Source organism: Taurulus bubalis (genome assembly GCF_910589615.1).
Source record: "Taurulus bubalis genome assembly, chromosome: 10".
In the NCBI taxonomy this organism is placed as follows: Eukaryota; Metazoa; Chordata; class Actinopteri; order Perciformes; family Cottidae; genus Taurulus; species Taurulus bubalis.
The window spans coordinates 17,884,833-17,906,730 of record NC_136598.1 but is presented as its reverse complement, the minus strand read 5'-3'; the positions used below and the strand labels follow the sequence as shown (position 1 = coordinate 17,906,730).

Sequence of the window (21,898 nt, the reverse complement as noted above, 5' to 3'; positions counted from 1 at the left end):
TAAATATGTGCAGAGACACGGAGACAATGATTCCCACCATTTAAACAAGAGTGGCCCAAACATCCTCACTAAGTACAACATTTGAGAATTGCAAGTTGAACTGACATGAGCCCGTGTTAACTCCTCTCCTGTCACCACTTCCTGTCCGCCTCCATCACAGAAACGGGAGTGCTCCCTAACAATTCCCATATCCCATTAGTGGGAAGAAAACTAAGGCTCTGCTTTCCCACAAAAATCCCTCTTTTCATTTTGCTTTAAATTTGAAAACCTCCTCTTCTGAGGAGCATCAAACTCACTCTAGATTTACAGAAAGACAAAACAAACTCTACAGCTAGCTTGACGCTGCAGGTCAGAAGTGATGGTTCAACATCAAGGCATCAGTCATATCTCCAATCCTGTGTGGCCAGAAAAATAATATTATCTCATCCTGCATCTTCCCACTAGGTTTCAAATGCTGAGGTACATGTAGTGTCACTTGAAGGACTGAAAGGATTCTCTTTAAATAAGGCCACTTCTGCGTCATCGACAACAACAACAACAACACACACACATACAGTACGTCTGAATAAGATGGTGGTTCTAAGTGTTTTTTGAAAGAACAAATGGGAGTGCAATTTCTCTCCGAAGGCACATTTTGGCATCAATTGGCACGTTCCAGCTCAGCTCAGGTCAGTTTAGTTCAGTTCAGCTGAGATTTGGCCTCTTGGGACCTGGTGTGGTACCAGGCCGGGTTGGACCAGTCATTGACCGGTTTTAAAGAGTTTATTTCTGCTGCTGCTGCTGCTGCTGCTTCAGGCTCTCCAGCAGGATTTGCTTGTGAGCGGGGTCGAGCACTCCCGCCTCTTCCAGGTCCTCCTCAGTAATATCACTGAAAAAAACAAACTATTATTATTATTATTATTTAACAACAATGATTTACTTAAAAGAATAACGTGAGAGAGGAGAGTAGAGAGGTCGACAGCCACAGCTTTTATTTTGCACCAGAACATGAGTCAAGGGTCTTAATGTGTGTGAGGGTATGTACCTGAGGAACTCCAGGTCGTCCCAGCCGTTATGGAGAAGGCCCTGCTCATACCTCTCCAGTCCCAGTCTCTGCAGCCACTCCCCCACCGACGACTCCCCAACAGACAAAGACGAACTACTGCTGCCCCAAAGTGCCTGTGCAGGGAAATGAAACACAAGATCAGCTAAAAACTGTTGCATGAACAGAGCAGCACGTCACAGAACCCACATGCCTGAAAAAAACAACAACCAAACAACCCACAATTTCACTAAATGCCAAAGTATTACATTTCTCCTTTTAAGTGTTCATTTAAATGGAATGCTCACCTCCTCAGGCATGTCCTCTGCAATAGTCTCTGTGATGGCATTTCTGGGTGGGAATGTGCGACAGGCGTCCAGACTTAAACCCATCGGCTGCCCTCTAAGAGGTGGCGGTGCAGATGGAGCGCGTGGAGGTGGCCCAGAAAACTCGCTCTCACTCAGAGTCTTTGCCATCTGGAGCACAGAACACGACTGGTCGTCCAACGCCCCTGGTCCTCCTCCTCCTCCTCCTCCTCCTCCTCCTCGTCTAAAACCTTCTCCGAGGGCCAGTGGGGCAGCAGGACTGGCTGCTGGGATTCTGACCTCGGCTAGGTCTGGGTAAAGGGGACGAGGTTTGGAGAAGGGTGCTTCTGCAACCATCTCCAGAGCTCCCTTTGGGAGGGGAGGAGGGGGGAAGTCAGGAGGAGGTCGATTCAGTGTGCTTGCAACTGTTGCTCCAACAACAGCCCCCTGCGCTCCTGCCACACTAACGCCTCCATCGTCCTCTGAGGAGCCCTCCTCGCTAATAGCGCGGACCGGGAGCCCCATCATGGTTCTCCGTAGGTGAGAGGGCCCAGAGCCAACATAGGGTGGTTTGGTTCGAGCTCCAGCTGAGGGAGGAGGGGCTTTAGCTACCTGGGGGTTTGGGGAGGTAGGAGATGGAAGCTCAGGCGAAAGAGCAGCTGCCGACTGGTTGGGAACGCCCTCCAGGATGTAGTAAGCGGGATTATTGTAGCTGTTCTTGCAGATGGATGGATCACTGTCTGGTGCCTCCTGTTTAGGCCTTCAAAATACACAGAAAGAACAGAACAGGTGGTTGATAGCTTGCCTTTTATGTTTCATGGTTTTCACTTCATGATGTATCAAAAAGGCACCGTCGATGTTTCCAAATCAAAAATGTGTCAAAGCAGTTGCATCTTTTGTGTGGTTATCTTGAATATGTGTATTTGCCGGTCAGTGTGTATAACCTGTATTAATGGGGCGGTACCTTGCAGCAGTTTCCTCCTTGATGGTCCTTTCTCCCTCCTCACTCACTTTGCCCAGCTCTCCAAGCTGTTTACGAACTACAGATGGCCTGCACAGAGAGAACATCATAAACAGTCAGCTGGTGTGACAGTTACAGTCAGGACTCGGTCTTTTTGTGCACATTCCTGGTGAAAAGTGCACACTAACAGATTCAATAAAAGGTCAAATGTAGAGTCCCAAAATGTAACATTTCAACAGGTAAATGGGAAACATTTTCTTTCATTACAACATTGTGATTATTTTATTTTATTTTATGCTGTATTAAACTCTATAACAATTGAGGGAAAGACAAAATACTTTTGGAAAGAATAAATAATCTTGACGTTTGTCTATAATTCTTCCTTTTCATTTTATGTTGAATCATGCCACTATAATAGATATATAGAGCTGCACAATGTGGTGTATAGAATAATTTCCTCTGAAAGATGTGTACAAATTTTATGAAAATATTCTGCCTTTAGCATTTTAGCAAATTTAAAGAAGTAGAGTGTACTGACTTGACGTATTCATGTCCCACTCTGGATACCAAAGTGGATTTCCCTTTAGGTCCACCCGTCTCATCCTTGTCCACACTGATCCACTCTGAAATACAACCATAAAAACAGCAGTTAACATACTGCATCATTTGGTCAATTCACACTTGAAGCTTAAAGGTCCTTTAATTTGTCTCAACTGCTCCATTTACAGCTTTCCTCTAATCTACAGAGCATTACCGTAGAGTCTCTCCCTGGTTCCCATTCTTTCGGAAGGGACTCGGACCCTCATGGACCCCCTGATATTTCCTGTTTCCTCGCCACGATGGGACAGGTAGGTGTGGAACTGCTGTGATGTGCTGCCAATCATAGACTTCAGAGCCAACACACACTCTCCTAGCAAGGAAACACACACGTTTGTTTGTCAGACTAAAAGTCCACTTTAAGAATTACACAGCCTCATCACAAACAAAAGCATTCTCTTCATACCGTAGGACTCGTATCCATCCAGTGATTTCACTGTCAGCAGCAGATGTTGGTCCTGCAGGTACTCGATCTCTGAGAGAAGAGGCTTGAGCGTCGTCAGCTGCTTGTTGGACCAGCCTACACGCAGGAAGTTGACGTTGTCGCTGCTCTGACTGTCGTTCTCATAACTCTTCTTAAACTCTACAGATGAGAGACAGACAGAGAAAAGCAGGGCATGGGGGATGGGAGAGAGGACAAAGGGAACAAGGTTGGAAGGAGAAGTGGGAAGGAGAGAAGGAAGATGTTTCTATTGCATTTCATTCAAAAGTACGTGGCGGACAAGAGGTGGGGATGCGGTACAGGTCAAAAATGGATTCAAGCTTAAAGGTATACTGACTGCCTGAGAAAGGGAGGGAGGGAGGGAGAGGGATATGAAAAGAAGAAACAATTTTTATTGCATCTAATAGGTGTGACAGAAACCCTGTCTGTACTGTAACTCCCCAGTTGATTGTTGTAAGCGTGAGTTGCTGCAAATGTGCAGGCGTGTTCTTCGTACCTTCCAGACAAGTGGAGTAGAATTCGATGAAAAACTTGGTTCTGCTCGCCGTCTTCACTATGGCCTCAATGCTCTCGAACTCAATGTAGGCCTGCTCTGAAGACTTTGGCAGACCTAGAGAGAAACAGGTGGCCAGGAGGGAGGAAGCCGGGGGGAGATCTTAGTAGGCGGCGCAGAATAGTGTATTCAGAGGACGAGAACAGATTTAGTAATTTACTTGTAAATGTGACATTTTGTTCATTTAAAGAAAAACCCCAGTGAGCCAGAATACAGACCATGAATGTGAAAAGATTAAATATTATGCACTTAATAACTGACATTCAGTTGCATTACATTAAATTAAAACAGAAGCTGTGGTGCTACACAGTATGAATGAGAATGAGCAACAGGGTGCTGCATTATTTCCTCTTTCTGGTCTCTGCTCAGCCCATTGACCAGACTACAGACACACACACTTTCCAACAAATCATCATTAAGTTCCTTAAAAACAGCAAGAACAGAAGTAACAGAAAGATGGAAAGAAAGCAAAAATAAACAGAGGAAACTAAATAAGGATTTAACTTAATTCACTAGTACCTTTTTTGGAGACAAACTGGGAGGTCACCCCCACCTCGAACGTAGCAAACACAGGGGAATGATCACTGGTTACTATATCATCTGTACAGCCTGACAAACAAAAGAACATATTAGTCTAGGTTTCCAATGTGTAGGTGAAATTACCACTACACCCAGTTGCTACAATTGCAAACAAAAACTCCCACAGAATTTAAACAAATGTATGAATGATTATTTTTGCTGATAGTCTCACCATAGGAGTTACAGACGATGTGTGTTTCTGGGTATGATTTCCACAGGATCCTGTCACACCAGGATGGAACATTCGTCCTCATCTGGGACAGACAGAACAAACACAGCAGAGTCATCAGTTGTCAGAAATGGCTGGGAAGACGTCTATCTGTGATGTTGTTTGAGTTAGTAAACATACCCCTGTGGCCTTCTGCTTTTGCCAGACATACGTGTCCCTGGAGCCACGTTCATAACGGTAGGTGGGGGGGAATGAGATCTCTTCCTCCCCTGCAAACAAATAGACACACATTCTTTTGTGAGAACTCCTTGCAGGTGGGTGGAAAGGTGAAAAGCTTAGCATGTTATACATTAAATAAATCTAAAGAACACATTTGTTTAAGAGGTTGATATCATATAAGTATAATTCTAAAACAAACGAGGGATTGCAGAGACGATAGACAGCTTCTGTATCTTACTTTACATTTTGCAATGTGTGACCCGACACCAGGTCCAAGGTATATTTGCTGCATTTGTGCCACAGAAAGAAGAACATTTTTGTAAGCAGAGCTGACTGATTGGTTGGTTGTATTATTACAGAATCATTTTCACTATCAGCGGGTTGTATTTAAAGTAAATCTCACATGAAGTCAGTGCAAGAAAAAACTCACAGTTTCTTACAATGGCATAAGGCTTAGAGACTTGGAGACTGATGTTGAGTCGTTCTATACCATTATACATAGGGAGAGGAAGTCTGGTAGAAACACAATTATACTAACCAAAGCGTAGAAAGACTTTGTTCTTCTCTCTCTCTAGGTTGAGCTGGTCCACCTTGAGCAGGGGCTCAAACTCCTTCCTGTTGATGTAGTTTAAAATCTCCTGCACACAGACACAAACAAAATGAGGTGTCATGCACATCTGCTGCATTTCATCATTCTGCACAGGTGGGTCTGTGTTCTGCTTCACCTGTATGTCCATATCCAGCCTGTAGTTGAGGTCTCCCAGCCAAAAGAGGTGTGTGAAGCGCAGTGAGATGTCGAAGGAGCTCAGCTGTTTGTCTCCTAGCGACAGCAGGCGTAGGATATCTAGGTAGTTCTGGTTCCTCCTGTAAGAGTCAAAGGTCACGTGTGTCACAGGTAATAGGAGGTGAATGAGTGTGAGTAATGTGTATGCAATGTTTTCTGACGCACTCTAAAAGTATATCAACTACAAAGTAAAACTGCAATGTAAAGGGTTTAAGGTACAAGACTACTGGATAATGTACTGGAATAAAATAGCCATGAATAATATGTGTGTATGACTGTGGTAGATACCTGGCAATCTTCTCATTCCCTGATGTCAAGTGACAGTTCACAAAGCCGAAAGAAGTCCCGTTGAACATAAAGGATACGCCCACAGCTCCTTTGTTGCCTTCAACAAACATTCAAAAATAAATATATAACAGTTTTTAATTATAATTGTCTAATGACAAGCATTATGTTATGAAACAAAAACAAATCCTGTTGAGAAAATGAATCACATTAAAATGTCAAGACACAATGCTATGGGAATCTTTAGTTTGGGACAAATACATATCTAGTTTCATTCTCTTAAGTTTGAAATTTAACGAGATGTTTTCTTCGGACACTTTTTTTTGTGTGACCACAAGCGCTGCAGTAATAAAATCCATAATAAATCCTTTAACTGCCCTTTTGTTAACAGAACTTAAAGTCAGTGTTTGATAGTGCTGCTCTTCCATTGTTCATATCTCCCTTTATATTCTGACCAGAAAGTAAAGCATGTGAAGAAGAATAAAGACTGAATACAGTGCTGCTGTTACCCAGCGTGTTGGCGATGCCCGTCTTGACACTGGACATTCCCACGTGGCTGATCCGGTTCTCGTGCTCCGGTTTCACCAAGACAGCAATTTTTATGTTCCACAGAGTTTGCACTGCAATCTACAACCAATGACAACAACAGAGAGTTGGGAACCAGCTAGTCATCATTTCTTTTCCAATTCATTTGATGAGCTCAAATAACACTAATCAAAGAATGTGACATCTAAATAAAGTCTTTGTTTCCGCCTGCTTTCCTCACCGGTTTATAATCCAGTTCCGTCTGTTCTTTCAACATGGCACGTAGTGACTCCACCCACTCCCGATCACACACAGAGTTTTCTTGGCTTCCAAACACGTAAAGGTCATGAGGGATGGTGACCGTAATCTCGTCGAGAGTCTTCCCGAGGCCCCGACACAACACCCATGAGGCCTGAGACTTAGGCGCAGGCACTGAGCCTAGAGAAATATGACCAAATTATTACATTCTTCTCTTCAAAAATACTAGGTTCAAGCTCTGGAAATACATACATTGTTTTTGTTGAAGGCACTATATGAAAGTAAATGATAATTGAGTGTGTGTTGCTATTAACGTGGATCATGTTGAAAAGAAAAAAAACATCTAAAAGATATTAAGAATAATGTGTGTTTGTGTCTAACCCATATTCCAGGTGCCTATGAAGATGGAAATCATGTCTGGCTCGTCTTGGTTGGAATGTTTGTTCTTCATCAGCTGCAGCAGCTGGCAAAAAGCCTCCCGCTTCTGAAAGACACACACACACACACACACACATCAGTGAGTGGAAGTTGCCACAAAAGGGAACCTTGTTCTTAAGTGGCAGCACTTAAAAGTGGACTAACAGTCAGTGTGAGTAAATGCGCTTTTGTGGAAACTGAATTCATAAATGAGATTTGTGTGTGCGTCTGATTACATACACAGATAAAAGATACACCAGAATATGTTCTTGTTAGTTTGAATATACATGTGTTGTATATTTTAATGATTGAGAAACTGTAAAAGATTTGCTTTCTTATATCAACATATTTTCATTTGAAGCAGTGTGTGTGTGTGTGTGTGTGTGTGTGTGTGTGTGTGTGTGTGTGTAGACCTTGGCACTAGCAAAGATGAAGTCTTTCCTCTGGTTCTTTTCCTTCTCCTTCTCAAAAACAATGCCCAGTTTATTCTGCACCCGCTGAGACTTGATCAGCTGACGGACTGAGACGAACAAAGAGACAGACATACAGAGGACAGAAGGTCAGAGATAGGGGAGAGTAAGGCCAGGAGGAAAAGCAATGTCAAGTAATAGATTGACGGGTTAAAGATGGTTAAAGTAAAAGGATGGAGAACAATGAAAAGGAAATAGGCAAGTAAGAAAGTTAATCATATATTGTTCAACTGCATCTTTAACAGATACCATGGAGAACATTATGTTATTACACTCTGGGATCCATAAATACATTGCATCTCTTTCCTAGGAGTCCACAGACATTGAAACAGTTTTCATGGAGCAGCTAAAACTGACACATTACTCACGGTTTTTCCCACAGTGTTTTGAAGCAGAGGAAGGCCACTTCGCTCAAAATACAGACCACATCCAATAATATCATATACAATGAATATGCCCTTAGGACATACAACATAAACAATAAGGGAGAAGAGTAGAGGAGGTGCTGTTTCACACAGATGATCACATATGTAATGAATGTGGCCATTGTTCAGTCTGTTGAAAAATCCAATTGATCACAAGTTATGTCGCTATTTGGGTGGCTTACTCCTACCTTTGTTGAACCGATTTCTGCCAATTAATTTTCTGGGAGAAACACTGATTACTCATGTATGAGCATTGAGCATTGTATATGGAGTGTTTGTGTAATTCTCACTTTTGTCATGTGTGAAGGTGGTCCAGTCCTCTTGGCTGTCCTTCACCTTCTTCATCACTACCAGTCGTCCCCCCTCCACGTCCACAGACAGAGTGTACTTCTGACTCTTTCCTATCTTTGTTAGCTCTGCCAGGTAAACATCCAGCTTTACCTGAAGTGGATCATATAAGAAGAATAAAAAAACAGACAAGCTCATAGAAACCCGAAGTGCTTGTGGTGCATTTCAAAGGTGTATGTATCCACAGAACTCCCTGCTTGTATGCGTCATGTAAAATGATACCACCAGGGGTCTCCAAAAAGAAAGTAGTGGACTCATCTGCAGTCTCTCCTTGTTGTCTCACTGATATCTTACGGTTATTACATACAGAACAAGCGTGTTGCTTCGATGGCATTAACAGAGTGTTACACCTAAGTCAGTTATACGTAGCCAGAAATCTGAAAACAAAAAGCAGGACTTTCGATGATCACTGACAATGTCCTGATTCTCTTAATTGTCCTCTTAATTGTCGTTTTAGATAACAGTTCACATATTTCTGTTCATCACATACTTATTATACATATCATATAAAGTTATGATAGGTTCTGTTTGAGAATCAGGTGCTGCGCCTGAAATCTTTCTCCTCATCTTAACGACACTTCTGTTCCTGCGCAACAGGAAACTGCTGAAAAGGAGGTCACCACAGAGGATGCAGACTTGGCTGACAGCTAATATTTTAAATCATTCACCTCTTCCTCCTTCTGTCGCACCCTTTACTCCACATTTTCCTTCTGATAATACTCCCTATTTAACCCTTCACCCCTAATATGAAGCTCCATCTTATTATTCTGACTTTTTTCTCTCCATACTCTTTCAAAATAAAACAACCATAATCTTGTGACAAAATAGAAAAGAATAGACAAAACATCAGTGATACACATTCACTTGCGAACTCATTTTGCGTTAGCCGATGACACCAAAAGAGACAAATATTATATAGTGTGACAAAACCACTGATGATGTCACAGGAAGTGCATTACACACATTCCTATGGTCTCACATCAGCTTTGGTTACAAACTTCCTGCAATGTCTTGAGGAATATAATCTATGACTTCACACCCTGTTTTACTGTAAATCAGGTTCAGTCTGTCCTCTGTGAAACCAAACCAGTCCTCTATTATGACATTTAATGAATGAAAGAGTTTTAGCGTGGTACAAAAGATCTCATTTAAGATTATGATTAAAATGTGCATAATTAAACTGACAAAAGACTGGAGTAGTGCTTGAATGTCCAATAGGGGATATATGTGTGTGTGTGTGTGTGTGTGTGTGTGTGTGTGTGTGTACATGCAAGATTGAGATGTATTTTGAAGCTGTAAAGCAACTGAAGGGAATTTAGATTTGTCTTCAAAAAGCACTTTATCACATTTACCTGTATGGTTTAGTGTTTTGTTTGTATTGTGTGTGTGTGTGTGTGTGTGTGTGTGTGTGTGTGTGTGTGTGTGTGTGTGTGTGTGTGTGTGTGTGTGTGTGTCCGAACCTCAAAGGCCTGCACAGGGATGGCTTTGCTGTGACGCATGGACAGAGGAGGAAGTGAGCATGGCGATGACAAACTCATGTCCTGGAGAGCTTTCAGAGCCTGAGAGGACAAAGTGCGAGAAAGGGAGAGCAACAACAATTAAAAGAGTGAACGGGAAAACAAATGAAAAAAAGAGAAACAAGAAAACACAAATACAGAAACACAAGAGAAAAGACTCACGGACACAAACAGAGACACTGTGTGGTTTTCAGTTTAATGCCGTGTTCACACCGCACGCGGCGCGAATTTGCGGCGCGAATTTGCGGCGCGACCAGATTACATGTAAAGTCAATCCACAGACGCGCTGCGACGCAAATTGGCGATGTATTCGCGCTGCGGCGAAATAGACGCGTTTGAGGCGGCGTAAACAGAACGTTTGACCTGGGGCGAACAAAGCGAAGGACGCGGCGCAAATTCACGCGAGTTGAATTCTCTCAACTTCGGCGGAGAAATTGCATGACGCAAAGTTGCGGCAGCCAATCAGCGTTGAGAATCAGCGTTGAGAATCAGCGTTGAGAATCAGCGTTGAGAAGCTCCGCCCGTCATCACCTCCGTCCTGACGTTCCTGAATGAAACTGCTGTTGCTCCGCCAGAACCAGCGCTGACAGCGGCTTCATTGAGACGCTGTTGTGGGACTACGGATAATATTATGAACCCAGAAACCATGGAGTTTGATGTTCCGACATATGTGGAATTTACACAAAAAGTATAAAGCAGAACTGGTGGTTATTTCCATGGTGGATGGCATAATCGGTATTGTTTTACGGAGATACGCGAGACGCAGTTCCTGGAGGAGTCGGTGAAATTCACCGAGCTGCGTGCAGCCGTAGCCGCACGCAGCTCGGTCGCTGCTACGGTCGCTGCTACGGTCGCTTGTCTCTCACAGAGACAAGCAACGAAGCTAAGCCACGCCCCCTTCGCGCTGCAAACACCCTCGTTTCACTCACGCGAGTAAACTGCCACGGTGGACGCGGCGCGAATTATCCGGTGTGAACATGGCAGTGTTGGTGTCAACAATAAAACAGTTTCCCATGTTGACTAAGAGGAGCATAGAAGGTGGAGTCAATGACATCACATGAGTCAAGACATGTAGCCTGATTGCACCGAGGCCATTTCCCTCCCATACAAACAAAGTCCAAGTAGAAATGGTGTCAAATATTAACATGGCCGAGCTGGTCAAATGGTACTTCTAAATTAGATTAAAGCAAGAAGTTGAATTAAAGAATCCTGCTAGGCTTGACAATAATGACTTCCATGTTATGACCTACATGGCACCTCTCTCCATTTGCTTTCCTAGAAACCACACATTATGCAAATACCTTTTAAAGGTTGCGCGTCTACACATGACTGAATATGTGTGTGTGTACCTTCTTCTCTATGGAGGACAGCAGGTCTTTGAGAATTGCCAGCTTGGTCACAAGGTTCTCCAACTCCTGGTCTCCACCCTGATTCACTGACTGACAGAGGAAAAAATTGCAACTATTAGAAACTCATGTCCACCGAGCCGTTTGAAAAGAAGAACTAGATGCGAGTAAGACAAGAAAGGATGAGATCAGTTATGTTTTGTTGCCAAGCTAAAGTAAATTGCACACTGAAATGATGCACTTCATGAAGACTAAAAAAGGTGGAGCATGTAAAATACACGACAGACAGACATTTCCCAGCTTTGCAGTGTTGTACAAATTGTTCTTAAGGCTGCAGAACCGGTCTACCCATGTACGTATAAATCTGAATGTATTCAAACATAGACTGACAGGTAAGGTGATGATGATTTAAGGACACTTTTTAAGGGGGGGGGGGTCTACATGCATACTAACATAAGTATTATACTGTATAGAAGGAATGCAGAATAGGGCTTAACTACAGCCAGAGTCCAGTTGTTGGAGGAAGCAAGATGACAGAGACAGGATTCCTGTCACAGATGCACGTACCTGTTGGATCATCTTGGAGACCATGAAAGCACTCTGCTGATCAAAAACTTTAGACAAGATCTCCAGACCTGACAGAACCTTATCCACCTCCCTATTTGGGGAAACAGCAAGAGATTTTACTTCCTTTATATATATCTATAAGAAATAAAATAGTTACTAGATGTATGTGTGCATGCTGGGTCTGCACAATACATTACATATGATTAATAACAACACATGATTGAGTTACATTTGTTACATGTATTTAATCCAAGCCTGTTTTTAGTTGAAGTTTATTTTCTCTGCAATGTTTGAATGTGCAACATGTGCCACTGTGACCAAAACAAGAGATGAGTCGATGGAGGCAGCTCTGCGGGTTGTACATTTTTATGATTTAGTGACGAGCACAGACAGTATATAAAATAATGGCTTTGTGTAGAGCATGGATGGACAAGAGTGTGTGTGTGTCTGTGGAATATGTGTCGTCTACAGATGTCCTGGGATGTCCTTCTTACCCATTTAGTCGTTTGCAGGAGGCCACTAGTGTCTTGTTGAGGTGAGGCAGCGTGCCCGACCCCTGTTTGACTGCCTCGAGGTCCAGAGCATAGCTGCCCTTCAGGTACTCGTGGGAGATGGTGCTGAGGCCATTCGCTGCTGGAGCACTAAAACAAATTCAAATAAAGAGTATTTATAATCCATCCTCACCACATGCACATGCTCACGGTATTGTTAGTTATGATATTACTACCATGAACTTTAAATTTTTCAGCTGATGCTTAAAACAATGAGTATCATAATTGCAGGTAAATTCCATCCATTGTACCAGAAAGCAGAGAACTGTCATGGACTTCATAGTAGCCATATCTGTGTATACGTGTGAGTCTGTGAGCGCTGCAGCTGTGCGTCAGAACTTTTAGAATCACACACACTTCCTCTTACACAGAGAGCTGACTCACACAGACGCACAAACTTCTGCAACTAAAACTTTTTTATGATTACAATCATTTGATATGGTCCAGACTGTAGCCTCAGAGTAAACTAAGTACATTTTCTTGCACTTTATTTTTAACATGCAAAGTCTGCAAACCAGAAGACAGAAGTCAAATGGAAAAGGTGATGTCTTGTTCCTTCACGGTCTCTGATGTCTTTTGCACTCATTTAGGATAATTTAAGGAAACGTACGTATGAGGCTTTGTTGATTTCGCCTACAATTGAAACTGTGACAAAGTTCATGAAAACACACTACTTTCTGGTACTTCTTTCTCTTTCGGAAATTCTACCTGCGGTTAGTTCGTTAGGTCTTGTAAACACTTTTAACTGCAACTGAAGTATCCGAAAGATTCAGCCACATAACTCACTTCACTATAGTCTGAGTGAGGGCTCTAATCTTTGTTCATAAATATACACAGATCTAAGCAACACACACAAACACTTCATCAAAGATGTGCATCATCTGTGACCAACGTGGTTTTAAACAGGATGTGGTTTTCCTTCTTCATGCAAACAGATGGGGGCACACAGGAAGAGCGGAGGTTATTAATATGAGTGTGTATGCGTGTGTGTCTGCATGTGAGTGTTTGTTGGGGTTGATATGGAAAAATGTTTCCTGCATGTTGTGTGCTTATGTCATGCGGGAGAAACAGTGAAAGTGAATGAATCTGTGTGTGTGTGTTCATATAAATCTCTGATACTTCTACTTACTATTTTTGTAGGGGGAGCAGACATAATTGCATTCACAGTGAAGCAACATCCTGTCTTAGCGTGTGCGTGTGTGTGTGTGTGTGTGTTGCGGTTGTGCTACATGGTAAACATATTGTTAAGAAGCTCTGCAAGTGGTTAGTGATTTGATAGTGATTTGATTCTCAGCTCTTACGTATTAATATTGTCAACTGGACACAATAAAGAGAGTTCTCAAATGGACGTTGTACCTTTCTGTTGGTGTGTCTGGTCCAGGGGGAGTGTAGGTGGAAGCAGAGCGAGGGGGGAGGGGTGGCTTCTCATCCTCCCCATCTACCAATCACAGAAAATTAGAGTTTACATGTGCCAAAAGGATGTGCAAGTGATATGCAAGTGTGCTTGTATGGGCTCTGGCGATACCTGAATAGTCCCTGTCATCGCTGAAAGCTGTTTCCTCTCGGTCCACATGGTAAAGCAGGGTGGTGACCAGACCCTGGCTGGGCTGCAGGTACAACGACACCAACTCTGGTAACGTCTTAAACCGCTTAGGCTGCACGCCTTGAGATGTCTGAGAAGAAAGAAGGAGGAGGACATTCAAGGAGGGGTACACCAAGAGAAGAGAACTACAGTTAATGTCTACATGGTATGAACAGAACAATAGCATCCAAACTCCTTGGCCACAAGTAGTAATGTTATTGAAATCTCTGGTGGCCCCTATTGTTCCACATGTAATGTTGTGTAAGCAAATATGACCCAGTGGTCTAAATATAATTCAAACCAGGAAGAACTGTTTCGGTAAACATTGCTCTAAAACATACTCAGTTCCAGGAGGCAAAATTAGGCTTTTAGACTCTCTTTAACATCACAGCTAAGGCCCCAAAATCATACAGCAGGGACACAGATGTCTGTGATGTGACCACACGGATAGTCTGAAGTGTGTGTGTGTGTGTGTGTGTGTGTGTGTGTGTGTGTGTGTGTGTGTGTGTGTGTGTGTGTGTAAGAGAGAGAGGCAGGGCATGCGGCTGGTGGTAGGGGGGACTTCACAGCTGTTGGGCACAACGCACAAAGAGGCTGCTGTTGGTGTGTGTGTGTGAGAGAGAGAGCTCAGAGCCAACAAAAGCATCTCTGCCTGCCAGCTGCTACTGAAGCAAATACAGTTTTTGCTGCACACATACACTTGACCTCAGTGGAGTGAGCGTGTGTGTGTGTGTGTGTGTGTGTGTGTGTGTGTATGTGCGTGTCTTTTCTGTACCTGCACAGCGAGAAATCCTTCATCGTCTGGGAGAATTCTGTATGTGTGGACATGCTTCTGAAACCTACAGAGAAAGAGAAACAAAAAGGAGGAAGAAATGAGGGTCAAACGGAGTGAACAACAGACAACGGGAGAAGTGAGAGAAAAAGAAGAGACAACTTTTAGACTACAATGTAATTAAAAATGTAAAAATTCTCAAGTCTGACATGCGTACATACTCTCTTGTATTTGACCTCCGTGAATAGGGGTGTGTGTATGCATGTATGAGAGTGAAGGGGGTTTAAACGATGTAGAGAGCTTCAACCTGTTGCTGTCCGTCACAGCTGTGAGCGGGCTTTATTCTTACAGTAGCATGATGCAGTACAGGAGATCAGAGTTGAACCTAGCTTTTAAACAATGTATAGTTATAGTGATGGTACAAAATAAAGAAACAAACAAAAAAACATTATAATTTGAGAGACAGGAAGGATACAGATTAGTTATTTTTAAGTACATTTTTTTAATCCCTCACAGAATGCATGGCATTTTCTTTCAGTCCACAAATGTTCAGAGTCTGAATTACATGTTTTATTGAACCACACAGCTTTTTTTTACTTTTTACCAATTGCAGTTCAATGCTCTGACGTTGTTATGCACAGCCGTGGCTCCAACGCCTGCAGCCACGAGCTGGAGTTTAATGATTTTCATGGCTGCACTTCATGTCTGCTCAGTGGACCGGGCACAAAATGTTCAATTTGCCAGGCAGATATTGTGGTTTATGTCTGTTGGTGTGTATACTGGATGCATGTGTAATGGTTGTGTGTCTGTTTGGATGCAGCCTATGCAAAACATTCAAGTAATGTTTTTACTGCTGCAGTGCTTCTACTGTGCTTATTTAGTGTGTGTGTGTGTGTGTGTGTGTGTGTGTGTGTGTGTGTGTGTGTGCTGTATAAACTGAGGAAGGGATACATTCATGATTGGGGGATTGAACAGGGAGTTTGACATGGCTCAAAATTATGTAATTCAAAACGGTTTCCAGTGCATCCGGGAATGAATTAGGAGGCGTTTAAAAATTGCTCTCACTCCGTTTTAACCTTTGGACTATTTCCTTACTGAGGGCAATTGTGTTTTTACAGGCCGCTTATCGTCAATTCCGGCTGTAGATGCTCAGATTTGTGTGTCTTTTTGGGGAGCATGCTTGCCTTTATCTGCCAGCACACAGAGGGAGAGAGGGAGGGGGGCTGGCACAGATTTGAACCCACATCGTCAGAGTTAAATGATTTAGGACTTAGCCAGCTAAACTATCAGGAGGACACTGACATCACATTTATCAGATAGTTGCCAATAATAGCTCCATAGAGCATGCCTCCAGCAGTTGCCCACACTAACGGTGTAAACTTGATAAATATTTGCTCCTTCCAGGCCCAGCAGTAAACAGTGCGATGAACTACTCCTTTTGTCAGCCTGGCCTCTGAAACCATATCCCACATTTAATCCTGTCATATTATAAACACAATGCTTTGTGGGTCCAGTGGCACAGAATATATGCACAGGAGACCCTGCAGTGTACAGTAGAGTGTTTGTGTGCGTTCGTTTTCCTGTTGGCAGCTGATGAGATTTTCTACGGGTCTGTGGAGTAAATACTATTGTTTCAGTAGAAGCAAAGCTATAACATGGGGGGGGGAGAGAGAGAGAGAGGTACATTATGGGATGGACACAGACAATGTGCGTGTGTGTGTGTGTGTTGTCAACAATAGACGGTGTTGAGGATAATGACTGCTCCATTGACTCCCCACTCGCCCTGTTGGCTCATAGTTAGACCTCTTCCTCCTCTTCCTCTTCCTCTTCTTCCTCCATTTGCAACCTTGAGTGCAGCAGGTCAGGTTAGTTCCCCCACTGTGAACTGTATGTGAATCAACACACTCAATTGACTTAAATAAGTTGCAAAGATTACGCTACTCATCATTCAAAATGTAACCTGCTGACCTGTATGCTTGATATGTGGCGAGGAGTTAGCAAACAACAAAACATTTAATGTTGAAAGACTCTTCCAGAACAAGCACACATCATCTGATGAAAAGTATCAAGCTGCAGAAGAGTGATTTATCAACTGCTGCAGCAAACTGAGCAAAGTAAATATACTTTCAGGAAGTGGAATAAGTCTCCAAACTCCACTCCTTCTGCTGGTTCTGTGTCAGCCCATGAGACAGTGAGGCGTCCGCTCGTAAAAACGGATCCGTCCTCCTCCGTTTGCGGTGCTCTAAAAGTCCGTAGTGTGGAGGCTCAGTGTAAACGTATCAAAAGATATGCGTTTTAAAATGTAACCCTCACGTGAGGATGACAGGTATCGAACCTGCTACCTTGTGGTTACAGGATGATCACTCTACCACATAAGCCACATATATAGATAGGTCTCAAGGTCTGCTTAGTTGTGTATTTAATGGACCTTAATGTAGCCAACACATGACTATTTTTTTTCTCCTCTTCCATAGTTATAAACAGGTAAAATAGCAATACAATGTCAACAATTGTCTTTATTCTTGTTCTATAATTTCATAAATACAACAAACTGTAGTTTGTTGTACATATAATATAACTATATATACAACTTCATAAGCTTTGATATCAAATAGCTTTTGCGGCTCCAGACACTTTTTTTTTTGTGTGGAAAAAAGGGCAAAATGGCTCTTTGGATAGAAAAGGTTGCTGACCCCTGCTCTAGCCAGTCAGCTCATACTTGTGCGGGACAACATACAGAAACTATACAATATATAAAAAGGATAAAATATGAAGGAAATGTTACTCTTTGCAAAAAGTACACTGCTAACTTGAGTCCAAGTTAAAGCCGCAATTCTCTATTTATTACCCTTATCGATATCAAATCAATCACAAAGGAGGCACAATAGGTAAAGACCAGCAGGGTTGAGTTCCAGAAGGATATTTAGCTTTAAATGATGACGGTTAAGATGAGGATGCGTAAAATGGGCTTCACATTTAGATCACAATAGGTTTTTTAAACTATCGCAAATCTTCTTCAAATGTCTAATGTAATCACGGAAGAAATTTAAGGAACGACAGAAAAGCAGACCTGTAAAAAGTTTGATAAAAATGGTAGTGTACATACACACATGTACCAGGAAACTGCCTACATAAAGAAAACATTAAAAAAAATTCCCAACCCACTAACTCCACAAGGCAAGAATATACTCACTCACAAGACTTCCCAATGAAGAATATTCTCTCAGGAACATCTAGGTGTCAAACGCACACAGACTCACAGAAGACCATGCATGAACCCCAACATGTTTAACATGTTAAGACGCGCTGCACCGATACTCCACAACATCTCGCTGACAAGATATACAGAAAACTGTTTAGCATCTCTGTCGTTGTCACACTGATGCATGTGCTAAAACTCTAAATATGGCCTCACCTACAGTAATGGCATTGCAATCATTAGAGAAATCCCTTAGTTAGAAGGCTGTTTTTGTTTCACTAGTTATCATTCACTGTGGCAGTGAATGATAAAGCTCTCATATACTACACTTTATTTAAGATACGTCATCTGCTCTGAAGAACATAAACTTCCCTTGCACACAACTACTAAACACACAGTCAGCTGGTCAAAGTGGTAATTTCCTGCAAAATCAACAAATTCTGCGGACTTAAATGACACTAAGAGGAAGTGAAAGGCAAAGGCCGAAAGACAAACTGGACCAGGAGTCAGTACCAGTGATGGTACATATTCTGTAAAGGCCCTGGCACAAACACTCTTCCCACTAGTCTATTCTCAGACTGAAAAAGTCAGATCTGTGCATCCCTAGATATGATTTTTAATCCGGTGGACCTGGTATAGACATCAGGCCTGAGCCTCCAGAATGACACACAAGGGGTCATGACTAAAATTGGTGTGCCATTCAGCCGCCTGGAAGCTTTTCACACGTCTGGGGATTCTGACTGTACTTCCTGGAGATACTGTTTTAACTCAGTAATGTCAGCACAAGTTCACAAGAGTGAGTCGAATGCTTGACCATTACATTGTTTCCTTTGCGGCTTCAGGGGTTGATACTGAGTCATCCTGATTCTCAAAGATATCATTTATGAAAGTAGACAGCTTGTTTCTATCATAATGATCTAATAACACTGGTTCACATGATCTGTGGCAATGGGGTAATACTTTTGCCATGGTATTTAAGCAAGAAGCAATACTTGATGGTAAAAGACAGTAACATTGTTTTCTCAAGTAAAGTTTGACAAAAGCCTGTCCATAATAAACTTTAGGTATCATGAAGGAAACTTTGAAATAAAGTCCATGATGTGAAAAGTAAAAGGGGAGAAGAAGGGAGAGGTGGAGGAGGAAATAAATCCGGAAATGGTTGATTCATAGATGTGAGGAATGTTGTTGGTCAAATAATGACCTGCTGAATTACTATGGATCCAGCAAAGGATGAAAAATGTATATTCGGCACCATCATTTATTTTAATAAGCCAGTGGCCAAAATTGTGATGCAGGCTTATTTATTCTGGGTTCTTATATGACAAGAGGAGTAATGTATTGACATGAGAGCGACCCTACTATATGTTGAGGTCAGACTGCAATATAACGAATTATGTAATAGTGTCATCAATTACAAAGTGTAGTACAGTACGGTGTGTACGGCTGCTGGTGTGCATGTATATAATAAACACACAATGAGCACTGGGTGAACTATCCGATAGGGGATGTAGGTCAAGTCAATGTCAGAGTATCGGCCTTTTATGTCCTGCATCTGCACAGTCAGTGTTCTTTGCATCTGTTTAACTTGGGGTAGGCCGGGGGAGCGAGCACGCGAGTCATTTTGGTCATTTGTAAGTTAAACATCTCTTTTCCACACTTCATTTGACTTGCCCGAGTCACTGTCTGTGTATTGAAGCTTGATCGACTGCTGGTCAGGTGTGCCGAGTACGGGTACAGGTTATTTTACTCAAGTCAGCAAGTGGAGGTTTTGCATGCTGCTTGCTGAACATGGAGGTGGTTGATGGCAAAATCTCCATTGTGTAAATGAGAGCATGCGATTCATCACTTCATTTAGCAAAGACCAGGCCCTCTAACTCCATCTAAAAAAAAGGGAAGACCTGGTATACAGGTACAATTAGTCATTTTACTTTGCTGAGTAGGTACACATACTCACATGAAAACACCAGTAAGGCTTCACCAGCCCTACTGTAGCTTATATTTACCTCCACCACCATCCAGTTTCTGTGCCCTGTAAAAACGGCGCTGCAGGCGACCACATCAGACACAAGACAGACAGGGACAGCCCTAAAGTTGTGTGCCATGCTGGAGTTTCTCTGCTGGGCAGACAGACAGTCTCTCCCTGCCACTAACTGACTTCAGGGAGAAAGTAAACAAATGTGTTTGGCTGAAACTTCGATGCACACGAGCTTACGCCGACTTCAACTCGTGTTACAATTTGATCAAACGATGCGAAGAGGTTTATGTGCAACTTTAATAAAGAAAAGGCTCGTGTAGCTCGGCAGAGCAACAACAGACGAGGCACAGTGACTTAAACACAACAACAAAATAGATCCCCTGAAGGTAGCTAGCTTAAATACTAACTTAAAATACCTTTAAACTAACACGTTGGCAAAGCTACCAACTTTCCCCCGGCACATGAGGCCAAACGAGGCCCCACACACACGTTAAGAGTTCATACAAGCGTCTCTTTTCTGCGACAGAGTTACTTACAGTACACACAAAGCGTAAGCCCCGTTGACACTCTCGCTGTCCCGCACCAGGAAGCTGCCGTCTTTCCCGGCCCGGGCCAGCAGCTCCTCGGCCGCCGCTCGACTCAGGTCCCGGTGATACCACATCGGCGGCGCGGGCCCCAACGGTGAAACCCCACCACCACCGCCGCCACCCCCGGCCATGGCCACAGCCCTTCAAACCGGGTTCAACTCGAGCTGCTTCCAGACTTCTCCGACAGACCTCCCAGCCCCTTTTCTCTCCAGACTAGAAAAGTAGTCCAGAGACCAGTTGAGAGCCAACAGTAGCGTGAACGTTATTCCGACAAAAAAAAAAAAAGGCTGGGAGGCGCGAAAGAGCCGACGGACGGTGCTAAAAGTTGTACATTTGTCAAATTACAATGTTTGCGGCTGTTTCCTCAGTTCCTGAAAGACTCGCCACCCTCCTCTTTCGCTTCCCAATCCCACGGAAATCAGGGTATGTAAATCCACATTGAAGACCGGGGAGCAGCAGTAGGGACTACTCGCTTCAGAGCAAATACATTACGGACATACAGCACTTCCGGTAGGATTTTCGAAATAAAACAGGATGTTGACGGATTTACATTGAGACATTTTATTGCGTGAGCAAAGTCACTCACACTTTGTTTCCGGTTAGGTCTATCTCAAGCTAGCTTGACAGAAGTCTCTGGAAAGGATGGATGGAGGAATAAAGGGACACTAGGATGAGAAAAGAGAGGAGGAAAAGAGAGATGGAGAGAAAGAGAAGTAAAGGAATGACCTGGTGAGGAAGAGCAGTGTCGGAAAGTTTTTACACTTACTCACCTACTGTACAATTATGACAAATTTGTATGCAGCTTTACACGACTCAACTATATTCCAAAACTTTAACTTTATTTTTCTCATGATACTTCCACATTCATATGTACCATTTGAACTATTTTACTCTTGTACCTGGATCTTTTTTTCAAAATGGTATCTAATGGATGCAAGTGCTTCTTCCTCTTCTGAAGCGGTGAGGTGAACTAAAGTTCAGTTTGGCTTTCCTCTTTAAATATCAGTGTGACCTACAGCCACCGAGGACGCCAGCCTGCTGTAATTTCTCAAGCTACAATCCAGTTATACAAACCATTTATTTTCCATCCCACACACACCCTACAGGTATAACTGTCCACTTCGGAGCCAGACTGGAAAAACAGGGGGGAAAAAGCCAGCGCAACATTTAGAGATTTTACTCATTATGTATTTTCCTCTATAGTTGCCCGCAAAAAGTCTGACTCCTAAAATGTGGTATGGATACACACACACACACACACACACGCACACACATAGACACACACACACACAAAGCATCAAAGCAAGAGAGAGTTGAGTTAGGAGAGAGGGTGAGAGTTGGGCAGGGTAGTGTGTGTTTCTGTCTGTTGAGTGAGCGAGTGAGTGAGTGAGTGAGTGAGTGAGTGTGTGTGTGTGTTGCCAATGACCTCAGAAAAGCTGAGTAT

The 21,898-nt window shown here is 42.9% G+C and overlaps 1 protein-coding gene across 1 annotated transcript; it reads right to left on the bottom strand.

The window, feature by feature from the left end:
• Positions 1-762: 762 nt before the first annotated feature.
• On the bottom strand, positions 763-20,585 carry inppl1a (inositol polyphosphate phosphatase-like 1a; the record flags this gene model as incomplete). The annotated part of the gene is made up of 27 exons (XM_079225200.1): positions 763-868; positions 1,025-1,158; positions 1,330-2,086; positions 2,291-2,377; positions 2,826-2,910; positions 3,042-3,197; positions 3,291-3,467; positions 3,823-3,936; positions 4,399-4,488; positions 4,631-4,712; positions 4,808-4,896; positions 5,385-5,484; positions 5,572-5,710; positions 5,919-6,015; positions 6,425-6,542; positions 6,682-6,878; positions 7,080-7,182; positions 7,529-7,635; positions 8,301-8,451; positions 9,819-9,917; positions 11,225-11,314; positions 11,789-11,879; positions 12,283-12,429; positions 13,696-13,777; positions 13,865-14,012; positions 14,697-14,760; positions 20,404-20,585. 27 exons carry the CDS (start codon positions 20,583-20,585, stop codon positions 763-765), a joined length of 3,792 nt encoding a protein of 1,263 aa, XP_079081326.1.
• Between the last annotated feature and the right edge of the window lie 1,313 nt (positions 20,586-21,898).